This window comes from Centrocercus urophasianus, unplaced genomic scaffold (genome assembly GCF_019232065.1).
Source record: "Centrocercus urophasianus isolate 14NV4802_14NV808 unplaced genomic scaffold, USGS_Curo_1.0 seq_28, whole genome shotgun sequence".
NCBI classification, from domain to species: domain Eukaryota; kingdom Metazoa; phylum Chordata; class Aves; order Galliformes; family Phasianidae; genus Centrocercus; species Centrocercus urophasianus.
The window spans coordinates 5,567,047-5,585,319 of record NW_024884844.1 but is presented as its reverse complement, the minus strand read 5'-3'; the positions used below and the strand labels follow the sequence as shown (position 1 = coordinate 5,585,319).

Genomic DNA, 18,273 nt, shown 5'->3' with positions numbered 1-18,273 from the left:
AGCACCGTGGCAAGTCACGTGTCTTCTGTTGCACCTAGCGGAGGGCTGCTGGTGGTGGGAAGAAGGGCAGAGCTGGTTTGGGATGTGCCAGTCTGAGAGTCATTGAAAAGTGTTGTTTTTTTTTTTTTAAAGCTGTGAAAGAAAACAAAGCGGAGGCTGAGGCCAAGCAGCTCCAGGGATAGACTGGTGGGGCAGTTCTCACCATGCCTCCTGGTATTTTATTGTTTTGTAGCCTTTTTTCTTCTGAATTCCAACCTATTGAGTAAGTTTTCTCAGCCCAAGAGGCTTAGGACTTCTCCAGCCCACCAAAAGTGCCTGAGCTTGCACAGCAGTTGGTGTGGGGTGTGCTCCAAACTGCACCTAAAGAGCAGCAGGTCTCTGGAAGAAGTAGCCATGGTGGAGTCAGCTTTTCTGAAGAAAGAGAGGACAGAAGAGTTTCTGAAGACTACATACAGCTGTTCATCATGTTGGGAGCTTCAGCACAGGGTCTGGCCTTTCCTAGACAGTTTGGATGGCTGCCATGGAGAGACAGAGCCCTCTGCTCACTGCCTGCCTCCCTGCCTGGAGCCCAGCTCAGGAATTTGCAGATCACTGTGCATCTCCATGGCTTTTGGACCTCTTGGCTGCCTTCCAGCAGATCTGACAAAAGAGGAAACATCTCAGTGCTAATTGCATTCCTAAAGGTCCTATAAAATGAGTTAGTAAGAGGGAAGAGAGGCCTTGGTAAGAGCATCATGCATTGGCCACTAATGAAGCAGGACTGGTTCTCTGGAAGCTACGCTTTGTTAGCTGCAGTGCTCAGACCCGTATTTGTAGGGGGTGTAAGTAGTACAGCATCTCTTTTATTTCAGTGTGTCTACAGAAATTTCCTTGTCTTCACCACTGCTGATGCAAAAAGCTAACATCAGCAATAGGGTGTCAGATTTGCCACCCAAAACCACTTCTGAAAAGGGATTTAGGAAATGGCAACTCAACCAAAAACCCGTGGTTTGTTGCACAGAGACTCTATCTACGTAGACCTCCAAGTGCCTTGCGGAAACTGAAAAGCTTCAAAAACTGCTGAGGGTGTGCAAATCTTTCATGGCCTCCATAGTTATATCTGACTGCTTCCCTTTCCTTGGTCTGCTAAATGGGGAAGAACTCTGGGTTTTTGGCCGGTGCTGGCACACAGTGACATAAGGCTTTTGTTTGTTTTGCTACAGCCTCACATTAGAAATCGCACTCCTGCTTCTGCAATTTGTTCTAGGATTTCCTGGTTGCAGGCGCCGCATCTGGGTTCAGCAGCAACATCCTTGTGCTGGCTCTCATGGGAAGATGCTGCTCAGTGCCGGTGCTGCAGTTTCTGGTTGTGCAAGAGACACAGAACATGCTAGTCCTGTGCTTTGAGGGCAGTGCTCATCTACTTGCACCACTGGCATCTCTGCCTTGTGATTTCTGCCTTGTGATGTAGCCTCTTACTGTACTAATTCCTACAGGCTGACACACTTGGCCTGAAAGCAGACCTTTTTCCCCACTTACTTCTGAAGTCATCATCTGTCTGCTTGCACCAGTGCTAGTGTGCCAGGGAAGGTCTCAGATGCAGGAACAGAAGGAACCCAGTTGTAACTATTTCTTTTTTCATCTCCGCAATCTTCATTCCTACCACACCAGCTTTTACCAGAATCTGCTGTGTTTTATTAAGAAAGAAGTGGGCAGTGCTGGGTGGCTCCAGACGTGGTGGTGGTAGCTGAGTGTGGTTGGGGAGGGGGAGGGGAACTTCCCTGTGCCTGCAGCTTTGGCTGCTTGGCTGCCCTGCCATGCACAGCAGGTGGTGGATAGCCCCGAAGGGAAAAGGATGCTCTGTGAAAGAAAGAGGGAACAGAGCTTAAACCACATCTGCTGTGTTTTTCTTTTCTGTCATGTCAAGTTTTGCTATCTTTGGGTTTTTTTTGTTTCTTTTTTATTTGGGCAATTTAAAAAAAAAAAAATAAAATTGGGGGCTTGAGTGAGAATGCAGAATCTGAGTGCAGGTGTACATCACTGCCTGGAAATGCAGAAAGATTTCTTTTGTTGTTAGTGTTACAGGGCTGTGTCTCTTTTCTTTCCCTGTTTGCATCCTCCCCATCTTGGGCAGAAGTAAGTACTGTGTGCCCATTACTACTTCTCAGCAACCAGCAGATGTGGTTCAGGCATCTTGAGATCCTCTGCCTGAGTGAGGAAAAAGGAAACCTCTGGTTTGTGGTGTACCTTTCCAGTCCTAGCCCATATGCATCACCAGGTGGAAGCTCTCTGCCCATGAAATGTTTTGGCTTTGATGTGAAATTGTGTAGACACTGCAGACATTTTGTAATAAGCCAAACCCAACTGGGGGGCCTCCTCTGCTCTCCTCCTTTCTCTGGGTTAAGCCGCTAAGCTGGGCATGTTCCGTTTGCTCTCATCGCATGGCTTAGCGTGAAGAAATTAGGGGTCATCAGGTCAGCTCTGTTTGCTTCCATCATGTGGGGCAGCCTGGAGAGATGTAAGGTCCAGGGCAGCAGGGCTTGGGGCTGGAGGGATTAAGAGGATTCCTTCTGCTCCTCCCCGTGCTGCTGGGCAATTGGGAAGGACTGGAAGGGCATGCAAATTTGTGGTGGCCCTTGCAGGTGAGAGGGAGCATCCCCATGAGTCTCCTGAAATCTCACTCTTTCTCCACCCTTCCCCAGCCTTTCTCTTCTGCTTCCTCTCTGTATTTATTTCTTTTTAAACCTGGTTTCTGTTCCACTCTCTGCAACGCACTGCTGAGATGTGTGCTGTGTTCCTTCGAGTGTATGCCTTTCCCATCCTGCTCCATGCCAAAGGTAGAGAGCTGAAGACCTAAAATAGCATAAGGAACTTGCACTCAGCTCCTGCCTTCCCCTCCTAGGAGCTCTTTTCCCTTTTGCACAAACCAAAAGGTACCTCCTCCTCTCACCCTGGACTTCTCCCTTAGGTGCCAGGTCTGGGCTGGATCCTTAAGGATCTCCCCAAGCCTGTGCTCCAGCAGTGCGGGGGGATTTACCAAGGACAATATGTGCTTGGGGAACACTCATATGTGTCACCTATATGTGTGCTGGGCACTCGCTTAGGGATTTTTCTGTTTCCAACCCCATCTGTTGTGATGCTTGCAGAAGGGCTTGGGCCAGTTTTGTCAGCCCCAAACAGTTACAGCCTGGGAGAAGCCATCAGAAACTGACGGATTTGGGGTTTTGTCCTTGATGGATTGAGCTCTGTTTCTCCAAAAGTCCCATTCCATGCACAGGAGCAAAATGCCAGCTTTTCTTACCCCTCCTTTCCCCCCGCCCAGGCCCTCAGTGCTGTTGCAGTCCTCCCCAACCCTGGCAGGGATCCCTTCAAGGACTTGACTGCACAGAGTGCTGCTGTTCCAACCGCTTTTCACTTGGTGTTTCTCCTTGCCCTCGAACAGGCCTTTTGCAACCATTAATGCATGCTAATGAGGCATTAAATGCCATGGCAGAATTAAAAGAATACAGCAGTGACGCTTACTACATCTTTGTGGGAGCCAGAGCTCTGCCTGGGGTCTCTCTTAAAGCAGCAGCAAGAAGTGTCATCTGATGGCACAGCCTGACCCCATGTGCAGGTGCAGCTGCTCCACAGACTACAAACTCCAGAAAGCCCCCAAAATATGAATGATACAGACTTGGAAAGCAAGCTATGCTGAGCATGTGCTCCTCAAAGGGAGATGATGGTGTGGGGTGGTCTTGCCTGAATGCTTTGCCTTTATGGCTGGTTCCTTTGGTGCCTGGATTTGACCTTTCTGATTACACTAATTAACAGAAAGAAGTGGTTGGAAATGAATGCTGTGTTTTGGGTTGAGAAGCTAACAGTCTAAAGCAAGCAGGTGAATGAAATTGTGTTTCTTATTGGCATGCACAGACAGCCCCTGAATTTTGCTCACTTTAGAATTCCAAACATGAGACCTAAGAGTGCTGCGCAGCTGTGGATTCTTTCTCTTTTCCTATATCTTATTTTGAATGAAATTCTGACTTCTTTCAGCTTCTTTGGGAAGGGAGAAATCCATCCCCAAACCATGGACCTTTGGTGAACTTGCACCAGATTATGTGTTTGAATCCAAATGCGGAATTGGGCAAGGCTCCCGCAGCACTGGATTCTGCAGTGAAAGAATGTCTCTTTGCTCTGGGGACCACTCCTTGTAATGAGGTCCAGCTGAAAGGACATTCAGCACATTTGTTCCTCGGTAGGCTGGGAGTTAGCCTGCTTTTCATTTTAAGGATGGGCTTGAACCATAGAATTTGACCCTAGAGTTCAGGCATTTGGGATCCTGCAGCTTTGTTTTGGAGCCAGGCTTTATTTTAAGAATAAATCTAAGGGAACTAGGTGTTTTTTTTACGTGTGCTTTCTGAAATCCATCCCTGCTGACCTGCCATGCTGCTCCTGCAGAGATGGATCAAGGAGTATGGAAGTGGGGGTGATGGATGCCCTGTCCCCGATGACACTCAATGTCAGGCTGGATGGGGCTCTGAGCACCTGGTTGAGCTGTAGGTGTCCCTCCTCATTGCTGGGGGGTTGGACCAGATGGCCTTGAAGGGTCCCTTTCAACTCAAAGGATTCTATAAGCGGGGGAGAAGCTCCTGGTTGTGGGTCCATGGATCATTACTTGCAGCAAGGAAGCTTTGGTAATAGGAATTATCAGGAATTGTTTTTGCAATGCCTCCCATGCCAAGCTCCTAAGAGGTGATGAAGCCATGGATAAGCATGTACTCAGTTTGGCTGGGTTACTTCAACCCAGAGCAGTACTGGAACCACGACACCCATCCCAGTTTCATCCCTTCAGTTCTGGCAGCCCCACACCACTCCTGGTAGCTGTAGCAGAGTCAGCAGTGGAACCTGAAAGCTCCGAATTCCCAGCTATGGGTCCCCTTCCAGAAAGCCACATGGGGCTGAGGAGCTCATGTAAGCAAAAGTCAGGAAATTTGTGGAACGCTGAGATTTCTTAACCAGAAAAAAAAAAAAAAAAAAAAAAAAGGCTTTATTTTAAGAAATGCAGGAAATGATACGTCAAAAAGCCAAAATGGGCAGCAAGGACTCATCTTGTGACTACATTTCAGTTGCACTTCTGCAAGGGAGAGGAGGAAGATGAGGGAAGGCTGGCAGGGCTCTGCAGGAAATCCGCTCTGCCCCAGCTCACCAAAGTGAGCGTGCAGTTCCCAGAGCCCTGAGCTCCCTGCCCAGTTCCTGTTTAACCCAAAAGCTCCCAAGTGAGGGAGAAATGGGAAGGATGAGGGGGGTGAGGACTTTTGTCATTGGGATGTTGATGGTAACATGGAGTTGGTGATGCAGCTCGTGTTGCCCAGGGCTGAAGTCACAGCTCAGGCATGGATTTCTTCTTCCAGTTGTGCTTTTATTGGTCTGCGTTGCTGATGCTATTTTCAGTGGTGGAACTGTGAGCTCTGCCAGTGCTAGGGTTGAGTAAAGTATTATTTAAAGCCTCTTCGATTCATGGCCAAAACTCCTATGCTTTGAGATATAAATATCTGCTCACATTAATGCAGTGGCAGGATGCACAAGTCTGTGGTGTCTTGTGTAATTAGCGTACAGAAAAGGTCTTTTTCCCTGTTATCTGCCTTTTAGTGCTTGGTTTGTTGTTTCAGTGCTGTGCTGTGGGTAGATGAGCATGGGCGAGTGCTCTTCTGGCACGAGTAGAGGCAGTCGGTGGACACATTGCAGTTTACACAGAGACTTCAGTGCCCTTTTGCAGCAAGGACACTGGGCTGGGGTGCTCCTGCAGGACAAGGGAACACTTCCCATCCCCACTTCATTAACTTTCCTGAGTCCTCCCTGCCCGCCAGTGCCAAGCATCTGGCAGTGCAGTGCTCATCAGCCTACGGCTCCTTTGAGTCATGGAAAGAGATTAGTGGCAATCCAGATGATTTATTTGCTTAAGCAGGCACTGCGTCGTACCAGAACCCTTTCCCAAACGGAAAGTTTCCAGACTCTCCCAGCCTCTTCTGCTGTCCTTCTCCCACCCATGCAAACTGTGCAGGACCAGAAGCTCCAATCCTGCACTCGCACAACAGGGCCGGTCCATCAGTGCCTCATGTCTGGGCTTTGGCTGCTCCCTCCGCTGTAGGCAGATATTTTTGGTGCCTTCAACTCTGGGGAATGCAAACAACACATAGAGCAGCAGGAGCAGCGGTCAGGGCTCAGCACTCTGTGTAAGGGATTGCGCTGGTGAGGCTGCATTGCTTGGACATGCTTGCATTTTAACCGGGTCCTGCCCCAGCTCTCCTCTTGTTTTGTTGTGGTATTGTTGGTTGTTCTTTTCTTTTTAGAGCAGTCATGCAGGTATAAGGTCAAAAATGACAACAGCAGGTGCACAGAATTTGGAAGGTATTACCCCTAACAATTAAAGGTTTACTGGTAAGTACATTACCAAAGTCAGAGGGAGCTTGTCATTTCCCAGCTAGATGGGGATCTTTTAAATGTCTCACATCCTCTCATTTCAAGGATGGGAACAGCAGAAAACATCTTGTTATGTTTGGAGCACATCATGAATGTATTTTGGCTTCGCAAAACTGCTCTAATAGAGACCATGCAAATCCAAATGGTTAAAGGCTGTGCTGATGTCCTGCACAGTGTGTGCTGCAGGAGCAGGGGGGGGCCTGGAGCACACCCTCCTCAGTAGTCTGGCTGTGTTTTCTTCTCAAAAATGAATCTGGGAAGCAGGGTTCATCTTGGGAGTGAATTCCCATCTCCGGGGCTCTGGGTGTACTTTGAGAAGCAGATCTGCTCCTGCTATGCCCCCATGAGGCATAAATGTGTCCCACCTAGCCTTCAGGCCATGCTGGATGGGAGATTCGGAGCACCACAAATGGAGCTCTCAGTGCTCAAAAAAGTGGCTGCTCTTTCAGGCTGGTGCAGGCAGATGGTAATGTCTTTGCTGCTAAAGGTCAACATGGAAATTCCCACTCTTGGCTTGTTCCCCATGGCGAGCTTCTTGCACTTTTAACCAGTGTGGCCAGGCAGAAAACACATGTCAACATATTTTTGAATTTCAGGCTCACGACCCAAGCTTAGTCACCTTCATATAGAAAGGCTGCTCTACTGCAGAAACCAAAGCCATTTTCTCCAAGAGGCTGTTTCTTCATTTTTCTGGTTGCAGTGCTAGAATAGGATACAAATTTGGAAGCAGTTGTTTCCCTTCCCCGTCTCAGTCTGTCAGGCTCCATTTCAGCACCCCAGTGCTGGAAGGGATGCATAGGATCTCTGCCCTCCTGGACTGACCTGGCACCAACTGCTGAACAATTTCATGAGCAGCAAGACTTCTAGAGGTGGATTTCTTGCAGATTTGCATCTTGTGCTGGGCTCTGTGGTATCCAAGGGGATTGAGCTGAAGTTAATGATGCAGGGCTGCTTTTCCTAGCTCTCCAGACAGGACTTTGGGTGGTGTGAACGCATCAGATTTAGGCAGAGGAAGTAACCTTCATAGGTCTTATAAACACAGGCTCCTCCCTCTAGTAATGCTGAGCATAAAGGTTGGCTCCAAAGCAAACGGTAGGAGCACAAAAGAGGCTGCTGGGATGAACAAGAAACCCACAGAGCAGAAGGTGCTCCCAGGACTTCTGGCAAGGGGCACAGCTTGATGCTTCATGGTCCCTCTGGTGTTCTCAGGATGATGGGAGAAGCAGAGTTATCAGTGGTTTAGTGCTGATGAGAAGAGCATGTATATAGTTTATCTTCTCTCAGCTACTTGAGGCTGTTTCCAGCGGGAAAGCTGAGCTGTAATTAGGTTGCTGATGAGCCTTGTGGAGAAATCACGCCTTCAAAAGCATCCTTTTGATGCTTTTGCATCAGGCTGCTCAGGATCAACCACAGAGGAATTCAAGCAGTATTTCCAGTGAGCTGATGGATGCTGTTCCAAAACCAGCTGCTGGGCAGGCAGCCATGGCACTTACTGTAATTGAAAGCCTTTAAGCCTGTTGATTTTCTCAGGCTGGCCCTTAATGCCAGCTCTGCAAGGGGATGCTCTGGCAGGGGAGGACCCTCACAGAGACACCAGTGTCACACAGCACTTCTCTGGTCACTGATGATGACCTTCTCGCTGCTCTGTCCCCTAGGCCATGGGGAGTGTCACTGTGGGGAGTGCAAGTGCCACACGGGCTACATCGGGGACAACTGCAACTGTTCCACCGAGACCGCCGGCTGCGTCTCCAGCGATGGGCAGATGTGCAGCGGCCGCGGCAACTGCATCTGTGGGAGGTGCCAGTGCACCGAGCCTGGGGCGTTCGGGGAGACCTGTGAGAAGTGTCCCACCTGCCCAGGGGTCTGCAGCACCAAAAGGTACGCGTGGGGCTTCAGGAGAGACTTCTCGATGAGGGGAGAGGGATTCTTTGGTTCCTGGCAGATTCCTGCCCACCCAGGTAGACAAGGTCCCTAGCATCCTGGCCAGCTGGGTTTGTACTGTCACCTCTCCAATGACAGTGTTGCAGGCACTGAGTATATGCATAGAGCAACAAGTGTTGCTGTCCACGTTCTCACGGACGTTCATGGCCCCTTTCATTTTAGTGCTGCTCTGCTCTGTAGGCTGGCAGCCCAGATTTGCTGAGCTGAACATTTCTGGGCTCAAGTAGCTGTGAGATGTAAAGAAAGGGCTGGCTGACACTTTGCAGAGGACGTGTCCTGGACACCAGCATCTGGCCACGCTTCTGCCTTGATCATAGACAGGAGGGATTTTGCAGTAACTGATATGCAGCTTCCTACATCCAAAGGGCAAACAATCTCTAGACCTACAGCTGGAGACTATTCTTCACTGAATCCACCTTTGAAACAAATCCATCCTTGTAATGAAAATGGTTGACCCTGAAGCTTCTCTTTCCCACCCTCTTTCTGTACTCAGTCTTTCTCTCTTTGTGTCTTTCTGAAGGGACTGCATTGAATGCAAGCTGTTTAACTCAGGAAGACTGGATAACCAAACCTGCCAAAAGCACTGCAAGGATGAGCTCATCACCACTGTGGATGTTCTCAGTAAGTACACAGCTGAATCATAGAATCATTAAGGTTGGAAAAAAAAACACAAAGGTGATCTAGTTCAGCTATCACAACTGTCAAATCATCCTTACCGTGCACATTAACCATGTCCCCAGGTGCCACATCTCCATGGTTCTTGAACACCTTCAGGGACACCTCCATCATCTCCCTGAGCAGCCTGTGCCACTGCATCACCACTCTTTTGGAGAAGAAATTTTTCATAATTTCCAACCCAAACCTCCCTTGGTGCAATATTAGGCAATTACCGCTCATCCTATCACTGTTACCTGGGAGAAGAGGTATGCCCCACCATGGCATAGTCTGCTTTCTGAGAGTTGTAGAGAGCCTCCTCTTCTTCAACCTGAATAATCCCATTCCCTCACCCACTCCCCTTAAGACTGATGCTCCAGGCCCAGCAAGCAGTACCCAGTAACCAACTGCTCTCAGCAAGACCAAGGCATATCTGTAAGGAAAGCCTCAGGTTTCTAAATAGTATTTAGAAAGCATAATGTATGACCCTTTATGTAGGCTGTAGTTTGTATTGCTTTGAGCATTTGTTAGCAACTCAATTGGTGTTGTGTTTGTATTTCTGGATTAGCTATAGTCTCAATGCTAAGTAAAATATCCTTGAATTTAAATAGCATCTTAAAATCTGGATTCAAGCAGCCATACATAATGTTTCCTCATTGCCTTTTGGAAGGAAGCATGTTAATTTCATTTAATGAAGTCATTTAGAAAAAATTTGAAAGAAATAATGAGTTTTATGAATTGGACATATGGATTGTTGTAGACGTGAGACGCTAATTGCTGTAAGGTTAGCCATTAGTACATCCCTCTGGGCATGCATTTGCTATGTGCAGCTGTGACTGCCTTTCTGAGCTCACAGCTACATGAAGTCTGCCCAGGCCTGTCCAAAAAATTTGTTTCTTCACCACACCTGAGCAGGTCCAGGGTTGGTGTGTGTAAGGCCCGCTGTGGTCATTGCAAGAGAGCAGGATAAGATCAGGAGACAGGAGAGATTAGATGAGCTGTGAGAGAGTGTAAAGGGACAAAATGTCTCCCAAAAAAGGCATTCTCTAATCTCCCTGAGAATTCATCTAGGAAGAAGTATCCCCTGTCCTGCTCGTTGTGTCCTCTTCTGAAGGTCATTCCACACCACGTCCCTCAACAGATACTTTTTCCCCCTTCTTTTCAAGCTTCACTCTGGCAGTCCCTAGTTACTCTTTTACAGGATGAAGGAGACTGAAACAGTGAAAGCTTCAGTCTCAATCCTGACCTTGACCTTGTCAACAGCCCTTGGAGTTGGGGCAGAGAGGCCAGTGCTTCTGGATCAAGTAGGGATGGCCATCCGTGTCTGACATTTCTTACTTCTCTTCCATAGTTCATAGGGTATACAAGTGCTCTACCTTGCTCATTCTTTCTCTCAGTTAACAACCAGTATGGTTTCCTACCTTCTCTTTTGTGGGGCTTGCTCTTGCTCTCCCCATCCTCACTGCAGCTTGCTGGGGAGTGAACCTGTCCCAGCGCACTGTGAGAGGTTACAACGCCATCTTAAATGAAGCTCCTTTCTGATGCCCGGCTGCCCCATGTTTCTAAGAAGCCAGCACATACAGGGGATTAAATCTTAACTCCTCTGCCTGTCTATTGCACAACTCCAGAGCTAGCCTTCCTGCTGGCTGCACTCTGGGAGGTGAGACTGGGCTGTGGTTGGCCAATCCCCTGCTGCTTTCAGAGGAAAACAGCCAAATCTCTGTTTTAAGATGTGTTGGGGAATTATACTTGTTCTTCTGTTGTGCTGCCACAGTCTGATCCTGGGTGGTGCTGAGATTTGAGAGCTCAGAACTTGGAAATCTGGGCTGCAAAATATTCCTAGAGAAAGTGCACAGGGACTCACAGGCAGACCCAGCCAAATCCTCATCCTCAAGTGTTTCTGTGATGCAGCATGTGTTAGAAATCCCTGCTGAAAGGCTGAATGCTGGTATTCATCACCGGCAGAAAGAAGACACAGGTTTGCACTGTCACAGCAGTGGAGCAGTGAGCAATGCTGGGATGTCCTAGGTGCCTTCTGGCTATGGGCTTGAACCACAGAACCATGGAACCATTTAGTCAGAAGACCCTTAAGAGCAGCAAATCCAACTACTACCTAACTATACAAGTCCATGACTAAACCATGTCCCTAAGCACCACATCCACACTGCTCTTAAATATCACCAGGGATGACAACTCTACCACTTTCCTGAGCGGCCTGTTCCAACACTCTGACACCTAGTAAAGGCCAACAAGAGTTGTTACTATTGAAACTTTAATTGCTCTATCTCTTAGCAGAATATTGGTGCAAGGCTGGGGCTGGAAGCAGTGGGGCCTGAAGGAGCCAAGTTATCTGCTCGATAGCATATAGGGGCATTAGTCAAGAAACTCACAAGTGTTATCTGTATCAACCTAACTGACGTAATTAATCTCCAGCCCTGCCTTTGGTGCCACAGGTGCAGGTAGAGTGGATGTTTATGTCCTGAGGCAGGAGCAGCTGAAGGCTGTCTGCAGCAGTGAGTCCACTGGGCTCCAAGCTGTTGAAATGGAGGGTATTAATCTCCCTGCTGAAGGCAGGTCAAAGGCATTGAAAGGAAAGACAAACAGAAGGGAGAAAGATAGGAAAGATAAATAGAAGGGAGAAAGGGCTGGGATAGCGGTGGTCATTAATGCCATCATTTCTCAGTGTGACAGATACAGATGCTAGTGACAAGCAGGGTATTTTCCAGGTGCCAGAACCTCAGCTGTGTCTTGAAGACCAATAGGACAAAGTGGCCCAGATGCCTTTCTTGGAAATGCTATCCCATAAAGGCAAGAGGTGCTCTACAGGGCTCCCTGGCATGGCTGGAGGTGCTGCCCTGCAGGGGATGTTTCCAGGAGTGGGGCAGTGCAGGAAGGGCTGAAGGCACACATCTCTGGGAATTAATTTATCTCCTTTCTTGCAGCCACCCCATCTCCACTTTCACATGAAGCAAAATCAAAGTGTGCTGATGATTTCCAGGGGCAGTTTTTGTTCTCTGTGTTCCTCCATTCCTAGGGTGCTCACCTTGCTAATTCCCCATTTTGCTCAGACCATTTCCTTGTTCCATCAGCCACTCTCAGACAGAGTGCCTTGCAGCAGGACCAGGGGCAGCTGCAAAGCAAAGGTACCATGGTGGAGGCTTTTAGGCTTTTCCTAATGCTTTGCATTCTCCCTTCCCCCACGTGATGCTGTTTCAGCTCTCCCCACTGCTGGGGCTGGGCCATAATGTGCACCATATGTAGGACAGGAAGCCCCTTGTATGGGAAGGAATGCACAATCCCCAGCATGACAGGGCTCCTGAATAGCTGGGGCTGGCTCTGATGCTGGGCCTCTGGGTGGAAACGAACCTCTCCGAAGCACCTGGCTGAGAATGAAGGTGCTTTGACATATTGGGTGTGCTGTGCAAGTCACCAAGTTGCCCTTATTATTTCAGAAACGGATGACCCCAACGCAATCCTGTGTGCCTACCCGGTGAACAACTGTGTCATGAAGTTCACCTACTCGGAGCTTGCCAATGGGAAGTCCAACCTCACCGTCCTCAAGGAGCCAGGTTTGTGCCTCCTTCATTTTCCTTGCTGACAGCATGAGAGGTGACAAGGCTGCACACAGGTGCAAAAGAACTGAGCTGATTGAACAGGGCTGAAACACAGAGCCAGGTGCTTCCAGTGTGGTTAATGAAAGGCTTCTAAGAGTGTGACGTGCACCTGAGCTGCCAGCGTTACTAGCAGGTGGCCCAAGAGCTTTCTGCCAGATCAGGTTGCTGAAATTAAATACAGCCTGCTCAGGAAGCAGCAAGTATGCCATGCCCTGGTTTGGAGACAGAGCCACTGGGAGGAGAAACATGAGGTGGGAAAACCACTGCTACTGCTCTAAAGTGAGGCTGCTAGGCATACCCCCACAAGTCCTGTGGATTTCTGCTTTTCCATTAACCAGCTCTGTTCCCAGCAGTGCAGTCCCTGTGTCCCAGCCCCCCCGGAACATCTGTCCCCTGCGTATTGCTTTCATCCCATGCAGAGCATGTTTCTCAGAGGAAACCCCATGTGGCATTGCAGGAAGAGCTGGCAAACACCCAGTGAGAGTTTGTCATGCTCTGCTTGGGTCCTCTTGAGGACACAGGCCAGAATGGGAAGTCCCAAGGGAGGCACATTTTATTTCATTGAGGCTGCAGCTTGCACTTAATTGAAAGACCAGTTGATTAAGTTAAGGCAGTTAAGATCCCTTCCTTTATGGAGAGGACTACTGTTGTTTTTTTTTAATTCAGTCCTTGCTGCCAGTGCTGCCCCCAAAGCCACTTGCTCAGCTGCGCTCCTGTTACCCTGATCTGGGATGCACCTGGGCCAGAGCTGATTTCCTTCTCCCCCTCCTTTCCAGCATGCAGCTCAGCCCCCAGTGCTGTGACCATCGTGCTGGCTGTCATTGGCAGCGTGGTGCTGATTGGCACCATCCTGCTGGGTCTCTGGAAGCTGCTTGTCACCATTCATGACAGGAGGGAGTTTGACCGATTCCAGAGCGAACGCACCCGGGCGAGATATGAAATGGTGAGCACTGGGGGGCTGCTGGGTGGGCCCTTGGCAATGCAGCAAACAACTGCAGTAATGGAAAACAGAGAGATGAAGGTGTGTGCTGTGCTTTTGGGAACATCAGGTGGACAGGTCTATGAGGAAGCATTCTGGGGAGGCTTCCTGGCCATAGGGTTGCTCAGCATTTCAGGGCATCAGATGGGACGTTGGGTAGGGCCTATCAAAGCCAAATCCGTAGTTACATGTAGAGCAGAAAGGGGAGGATGGAAGAGGCTGTCCAGAGAGCTGTGCATGTCCCACACCCAGAGGTGCTCTGGGTTGGATGAGGCTTGCAGCAAATTGGTCTACTGGGAGGTGATCCTAGCCAAGGAACCAGATAGGCATTGAGAACCCTTCACAACCAACCATTCTATGACTCTGTGAGATTACACACAGCTTTGCCATGACACAGATTTTGTTCCTTACCTTTCTTCTTTATCCATTTTCCCAAAGGCATCCAATCCTCTCTACCGAAAGCCCATTTCTACACATAATGTAGAGTTCACGTTCAACAAGCTCAACAAATCTTACAACGGTACAGTTGACTGATCAGGTCTCAGCACGAGGGACCGCTGTGGACAATTGCTTGACTGTATTTGCTGCTTCTCAACTTGAAGACGGGATCCTCTTCAGGGAAGAAAATACTTTACAACAGGACTGGTCGATGACACGAGCCTGTTATTTGCACAGTAAGGAGAAAAGCAGCGTGTGCTGTCTGATCTGGGACATGCCGATGCCATGGCAGGCTCACCACTTGTGCTTGTGGATTCTGAGCCCTGTGACTCCACAGCCCAGGTTTCTGGATCTATGAAACCTGCCAACGAAGAGAACCAAGTGCCACATTGCAGCTTTAGACATATCCCATCCCACTATAAAGGGTGAGTAGGCCAAAATCAGGGGAAGTCACGGCATTGCAGGTTGGGAGGGGGGAATTAGCTTAAAAAGAGGAGGGTGTTGGAAGCATTTGTGTAAGAAATTAGGATACATGAGTTCTGCAGTCTTTAGATTTTTTTTTTTTTATATAAAAACAAAATAAAACTATTGTGCATATATGATGCTGCAAGTGGAGTTTGTTGAGCTTAATGAGCCCCACACCAACAGATTGACTGACCTGAGACGCATTCTGCTGCCAGCACAGCATGTGCTGCCTTCTTTCTTTATCAGCAGTGTCTTATCAGCCCAAGCACTGCAGCCAGGAGCTGTGGTGACACTGCACAAGGTATGTTCACTTAATGCTGTAGTGTTGACTGAGGGCGGTGACTGCCAGAAGCAGTTCATGTTTTGTGTGGTGTTGTTTAAACAGCAGGGAGGCTGGGGGAAGCCCCAGGGACATGGGAGTTTGGTCAGAGGAAATGTTAAACAGCAAGCACCACTCCTGGGGCTTCACAAGCAGGCATGCAGCCTGTAGGCTGGCAGCTGCCAGCACAGCGTGCCAGCCTCACAACAGCCTTTGAGGGCTGCACAGCTGAGGTTTTAACACAGAATAGAGCTGGAAGATCCAGATAGGTTGCTGGTTGAATCTAGTGTTGTTTTCCCCCCCCGAAATGTTCCCCCACCCCATGTTTTCCTCTGGAGCTGAGGTTTAAGTTACCCCAGATGACAGCTGCAGCATTAAACCCCTCCAAGCTCTGCCTTGGGACTGCAGCAGAAGGCCAGAGAGAAGCCAGAGCTACTGCTTTGCTTTTTCTTTTTTTTTTCCTTGTCTCTTTACCCTGAACAGACCATGCAATAGTCAGCTGAAGGAAGCTTGCCAGGGAAAAGCAAAAACAAATGGTGCTTGTTGTTTTGACTTGCTTTTCTCACTGGAAAACAGCCATGAACCCATCCTTCCGGATTTTTTTTTTAATGTATTTGTTTTTGCCTCTATAAACAGGAGCTCCTACTTGCTCCGTACAAACAGCTCTCCTTCGAGAAGATTATGGGCCCCCTCCTCCTGCCAGTAGCACTGCAGGAACACAACAAACCCCACTAAAAATAGCTCAGAATGGGAATTGGTAAGAGTGCAGCAAGTTGCACACCGTCGGCATGGGATCAGGTGTCCTTAAAAAAGAACAGAACAAAAACCAAAACAGTGCTGTCTTTACGCTTGACTTTTTAATTCAGAATCCAGCAAATCCTCTGGATGATCTCCAAATCAGACCAAGCAAAGGCTGCTTGAAGTCGCACGAATGCTCCGGGGTACAGAATGATGCTGAGGTTGGCACAGGAGCAGGAAGAGCAGAGCTGCCCAAGGCACACCATGGCTGTGCACCACTGTTCTGCATGTGCCTGTCCCTGCAATTTCACAAGAAATAGGAAAGGTCTGAGCACAGCCAAGGGCAGCAGCAGCTGCTATGGTGGCCAGCTGGCTACAGGAGCCAGTAATCTCATAGGAGCACAGCAGCTCTTCAGGGGAAGCTAGTGCTAACTGTGCATTTCCTACCTGGTGCTTAAGTACAAGGCCAAGCTCTACATCCAAGAAGACTCATCTTACATAGGGCACAGGTTGTCTCTTATAAATCAGCTTTAGCTTGGTTCATTTCATTGCCACACACAAAGCATTAAGTGACCCAGGCAAGGAAAGGGCAGCAGGAAGGAAAAGTGGTGGGAAAGAAAGGAAGGGCAGCAACTTTCTGACCTTGCTTTGCCACCTGGACCAGCCAATGGTGTGAATGCGGCTCTGCTACAGTTGCAACAAAAAAGGAAAGGCCAGCCCATGCCCCCTTTTCCAGTCTTTCTTTTTCAAACTATCTTCAAGCTGTGGCATTTCCCAGAACATCAGCTTGGAACTGAGAGCACAGGCAATAGTAGCAGCTCTAGGAAGAGAAGCTAGGCTCACCATGAAGGAGTTGTTTGGGTAGAGCAAGGGTTGGGCTTCTAGATCAAGTTTGCTTTGTATTTCTTCTAATATCAGAACCTTTATACAACTAGTTAATTGCTTGTTTCCAGTTTTTATCAGCTCTCCTTCCAGGTTTGGCTTCTCCATAAGATTGCACATTTAAAAAAAAACACATAAGGAAGTGGTGCTTAGACTAGGAAGGTTTTACTTTACTGTATAAGCACATCTGCCTTTACCCTTGGAGCAGTTAGTGCCCAGCTCAGTCATGGGAATGGTGTATTTCAGTCAGCAGCAGTTTATTTGTGTCCCTAAATACAGAGCCTGACCACAGCTAGCATTCCTGAATGAAAGCTAAAGCAGAAGGCAGCAGCAGATCACATGTGATGGAAAACATCAGCATTTGTCTGGCCAAATTGGAGTCCGGATGCCATTGCAACATCAGGTCCTCGTGTTCCTGCAGCCAGAGCTGGAGGCTGCTGTGCAGCCCTGGCCTGGGGGCTCACCTGCTCTCTCATCAGTGTATTTCCTTATACTGCAGGTATTTCTGGGACTGTGTGTTGGGAAAGGCCAATCACAACCTCCACTGCACACTCCATTAGCGGTGGTGCCCTCTGCACAACAGAAATGTCTCACTTTGGATCTAAAACAATACCTGTCAGCACAGCAGAAATGATCAGGCTTCCTTCTCCTTTCTGCACTGGCCAGCTCCTCACATCACGCTGCATTTTTCACAGCCTGACCATGGACAAGCTTATGAGAAAAAGCAGGAAACACGTCCAGAGCATCACAAATGAGGAGTAAGTCAGCCCAAACCCACAGACAGGATTACTGCTATTAGCCTTCAAGAATCTGCCCTAAGGGGCTGAGAGAAAGCTGAAGCTCAAGCAGGCACCAAACTGGGCTGTAATTTGTTGCAGTTAGATCATGGAGCTGTACTCATCACTGTGGCACAGCCCAACCATGACCTAACAGCTATTAGAAACAAACAGAACGCCCAGCCCTGTCTGTCTGTTCAATTACAAATCTTCCAAAACAGAACATTTCCCCAAATTGGTGACTACGGAACTCAGAAATGGAAACAAACTTCCTCTGGGTTACTGCACATTCCTTTGGTCCTTACTGTTTCCTAAAAGCAATGCTTGTGGCGCCTGCTGAAAGCCTACTGGAACAGCCTTCCACATCCTTTTAAGGGGAAGTGATTAATTTATTTTTTCTGGAATTATGTCTTGAATAACCGTTCATGAAATTGTTTATGGAAACAAAAATATGAGCTGTCAACTACTGGCTGATAAAACAACATTGAAACTGTGACATTTGATCAGACCAGAGAACGAACTGCAAGACTTCCAGATTCATACATTATAATGCAAATGAGTTTTGTAAATTGTGACCTAGTTCCCATGTTAGAAGCAGTTGGGACCAACAGCAGGAACTATGCTGTGAATGAAGCGGGGGGGGGAAGCAAGCAAATTAATGTTCGTTCTTAATTTGAAATGGATTTTTAAACATGTTCAGGTGCCACAAAAAAGAGGCCCACAGGCTTGTTTGCTATATTCACTCTGACACAAGAAAGCTTGTAGGAGGAGGCAAACTTGACTTTGTTTTGCTAATTGAAATGTTTGACTGGTGTCAAATGAAGCACCAGAATACTACTTGCTGTGACTGAGCACACAGTGGAGAATGGTGAACTGAAGCTTTCCAGTCTGATGCTCAGAACCTTTACTCCAATATCTTAGATGGTCACTAGCTATGAGACAATGGCAATCTCTCAGTTTAGTTGCTGTTTCTTTCTCCTGATAAAGTAGCTCTTGGGTCTTTTTCAAGGTTTTAGCTGCGCAAATATC

The 18,273-nt window shown here is 48.2% G+C and overlaps 1 protein-coding gene across 1 annotated transcript in view; it reads left to right on the top strand.

The window, feature by feature from the left end:
• ITGB5 (integrin subunit beta 5) overlaps positions 1-14,661 on the top strand; it is a 41,177-nt gene extending 26,516 nt beyond the window's left edge. The window contains exons 11-15 of the mRNA XM_042827271.1: positions 8,094-8,316; positions 8,900-9,000; positions 12,486-12,602; positions 13,424-13,590; positions 14,065-14,661. Coding sequence (XP_042683205.1) covers positions 8,094-8,316; positions 8,900-9,000; positions 12,486-12,602; positions 13,424-13,590; positions 14,065-14,160 — 704 coding nt within the window. The 3' untranslated portion in view covers positions 14,161-14,661. The remainder of the gene's footprint in view (positions 1-8,093; positions 8,317-8,899; positions 9,001-12,485; positions 12,603-13,423; positions 13,591-14,064) is intronic.
• Positions 14,662-18,273: the final 3,612 nt, after the last annotated feature.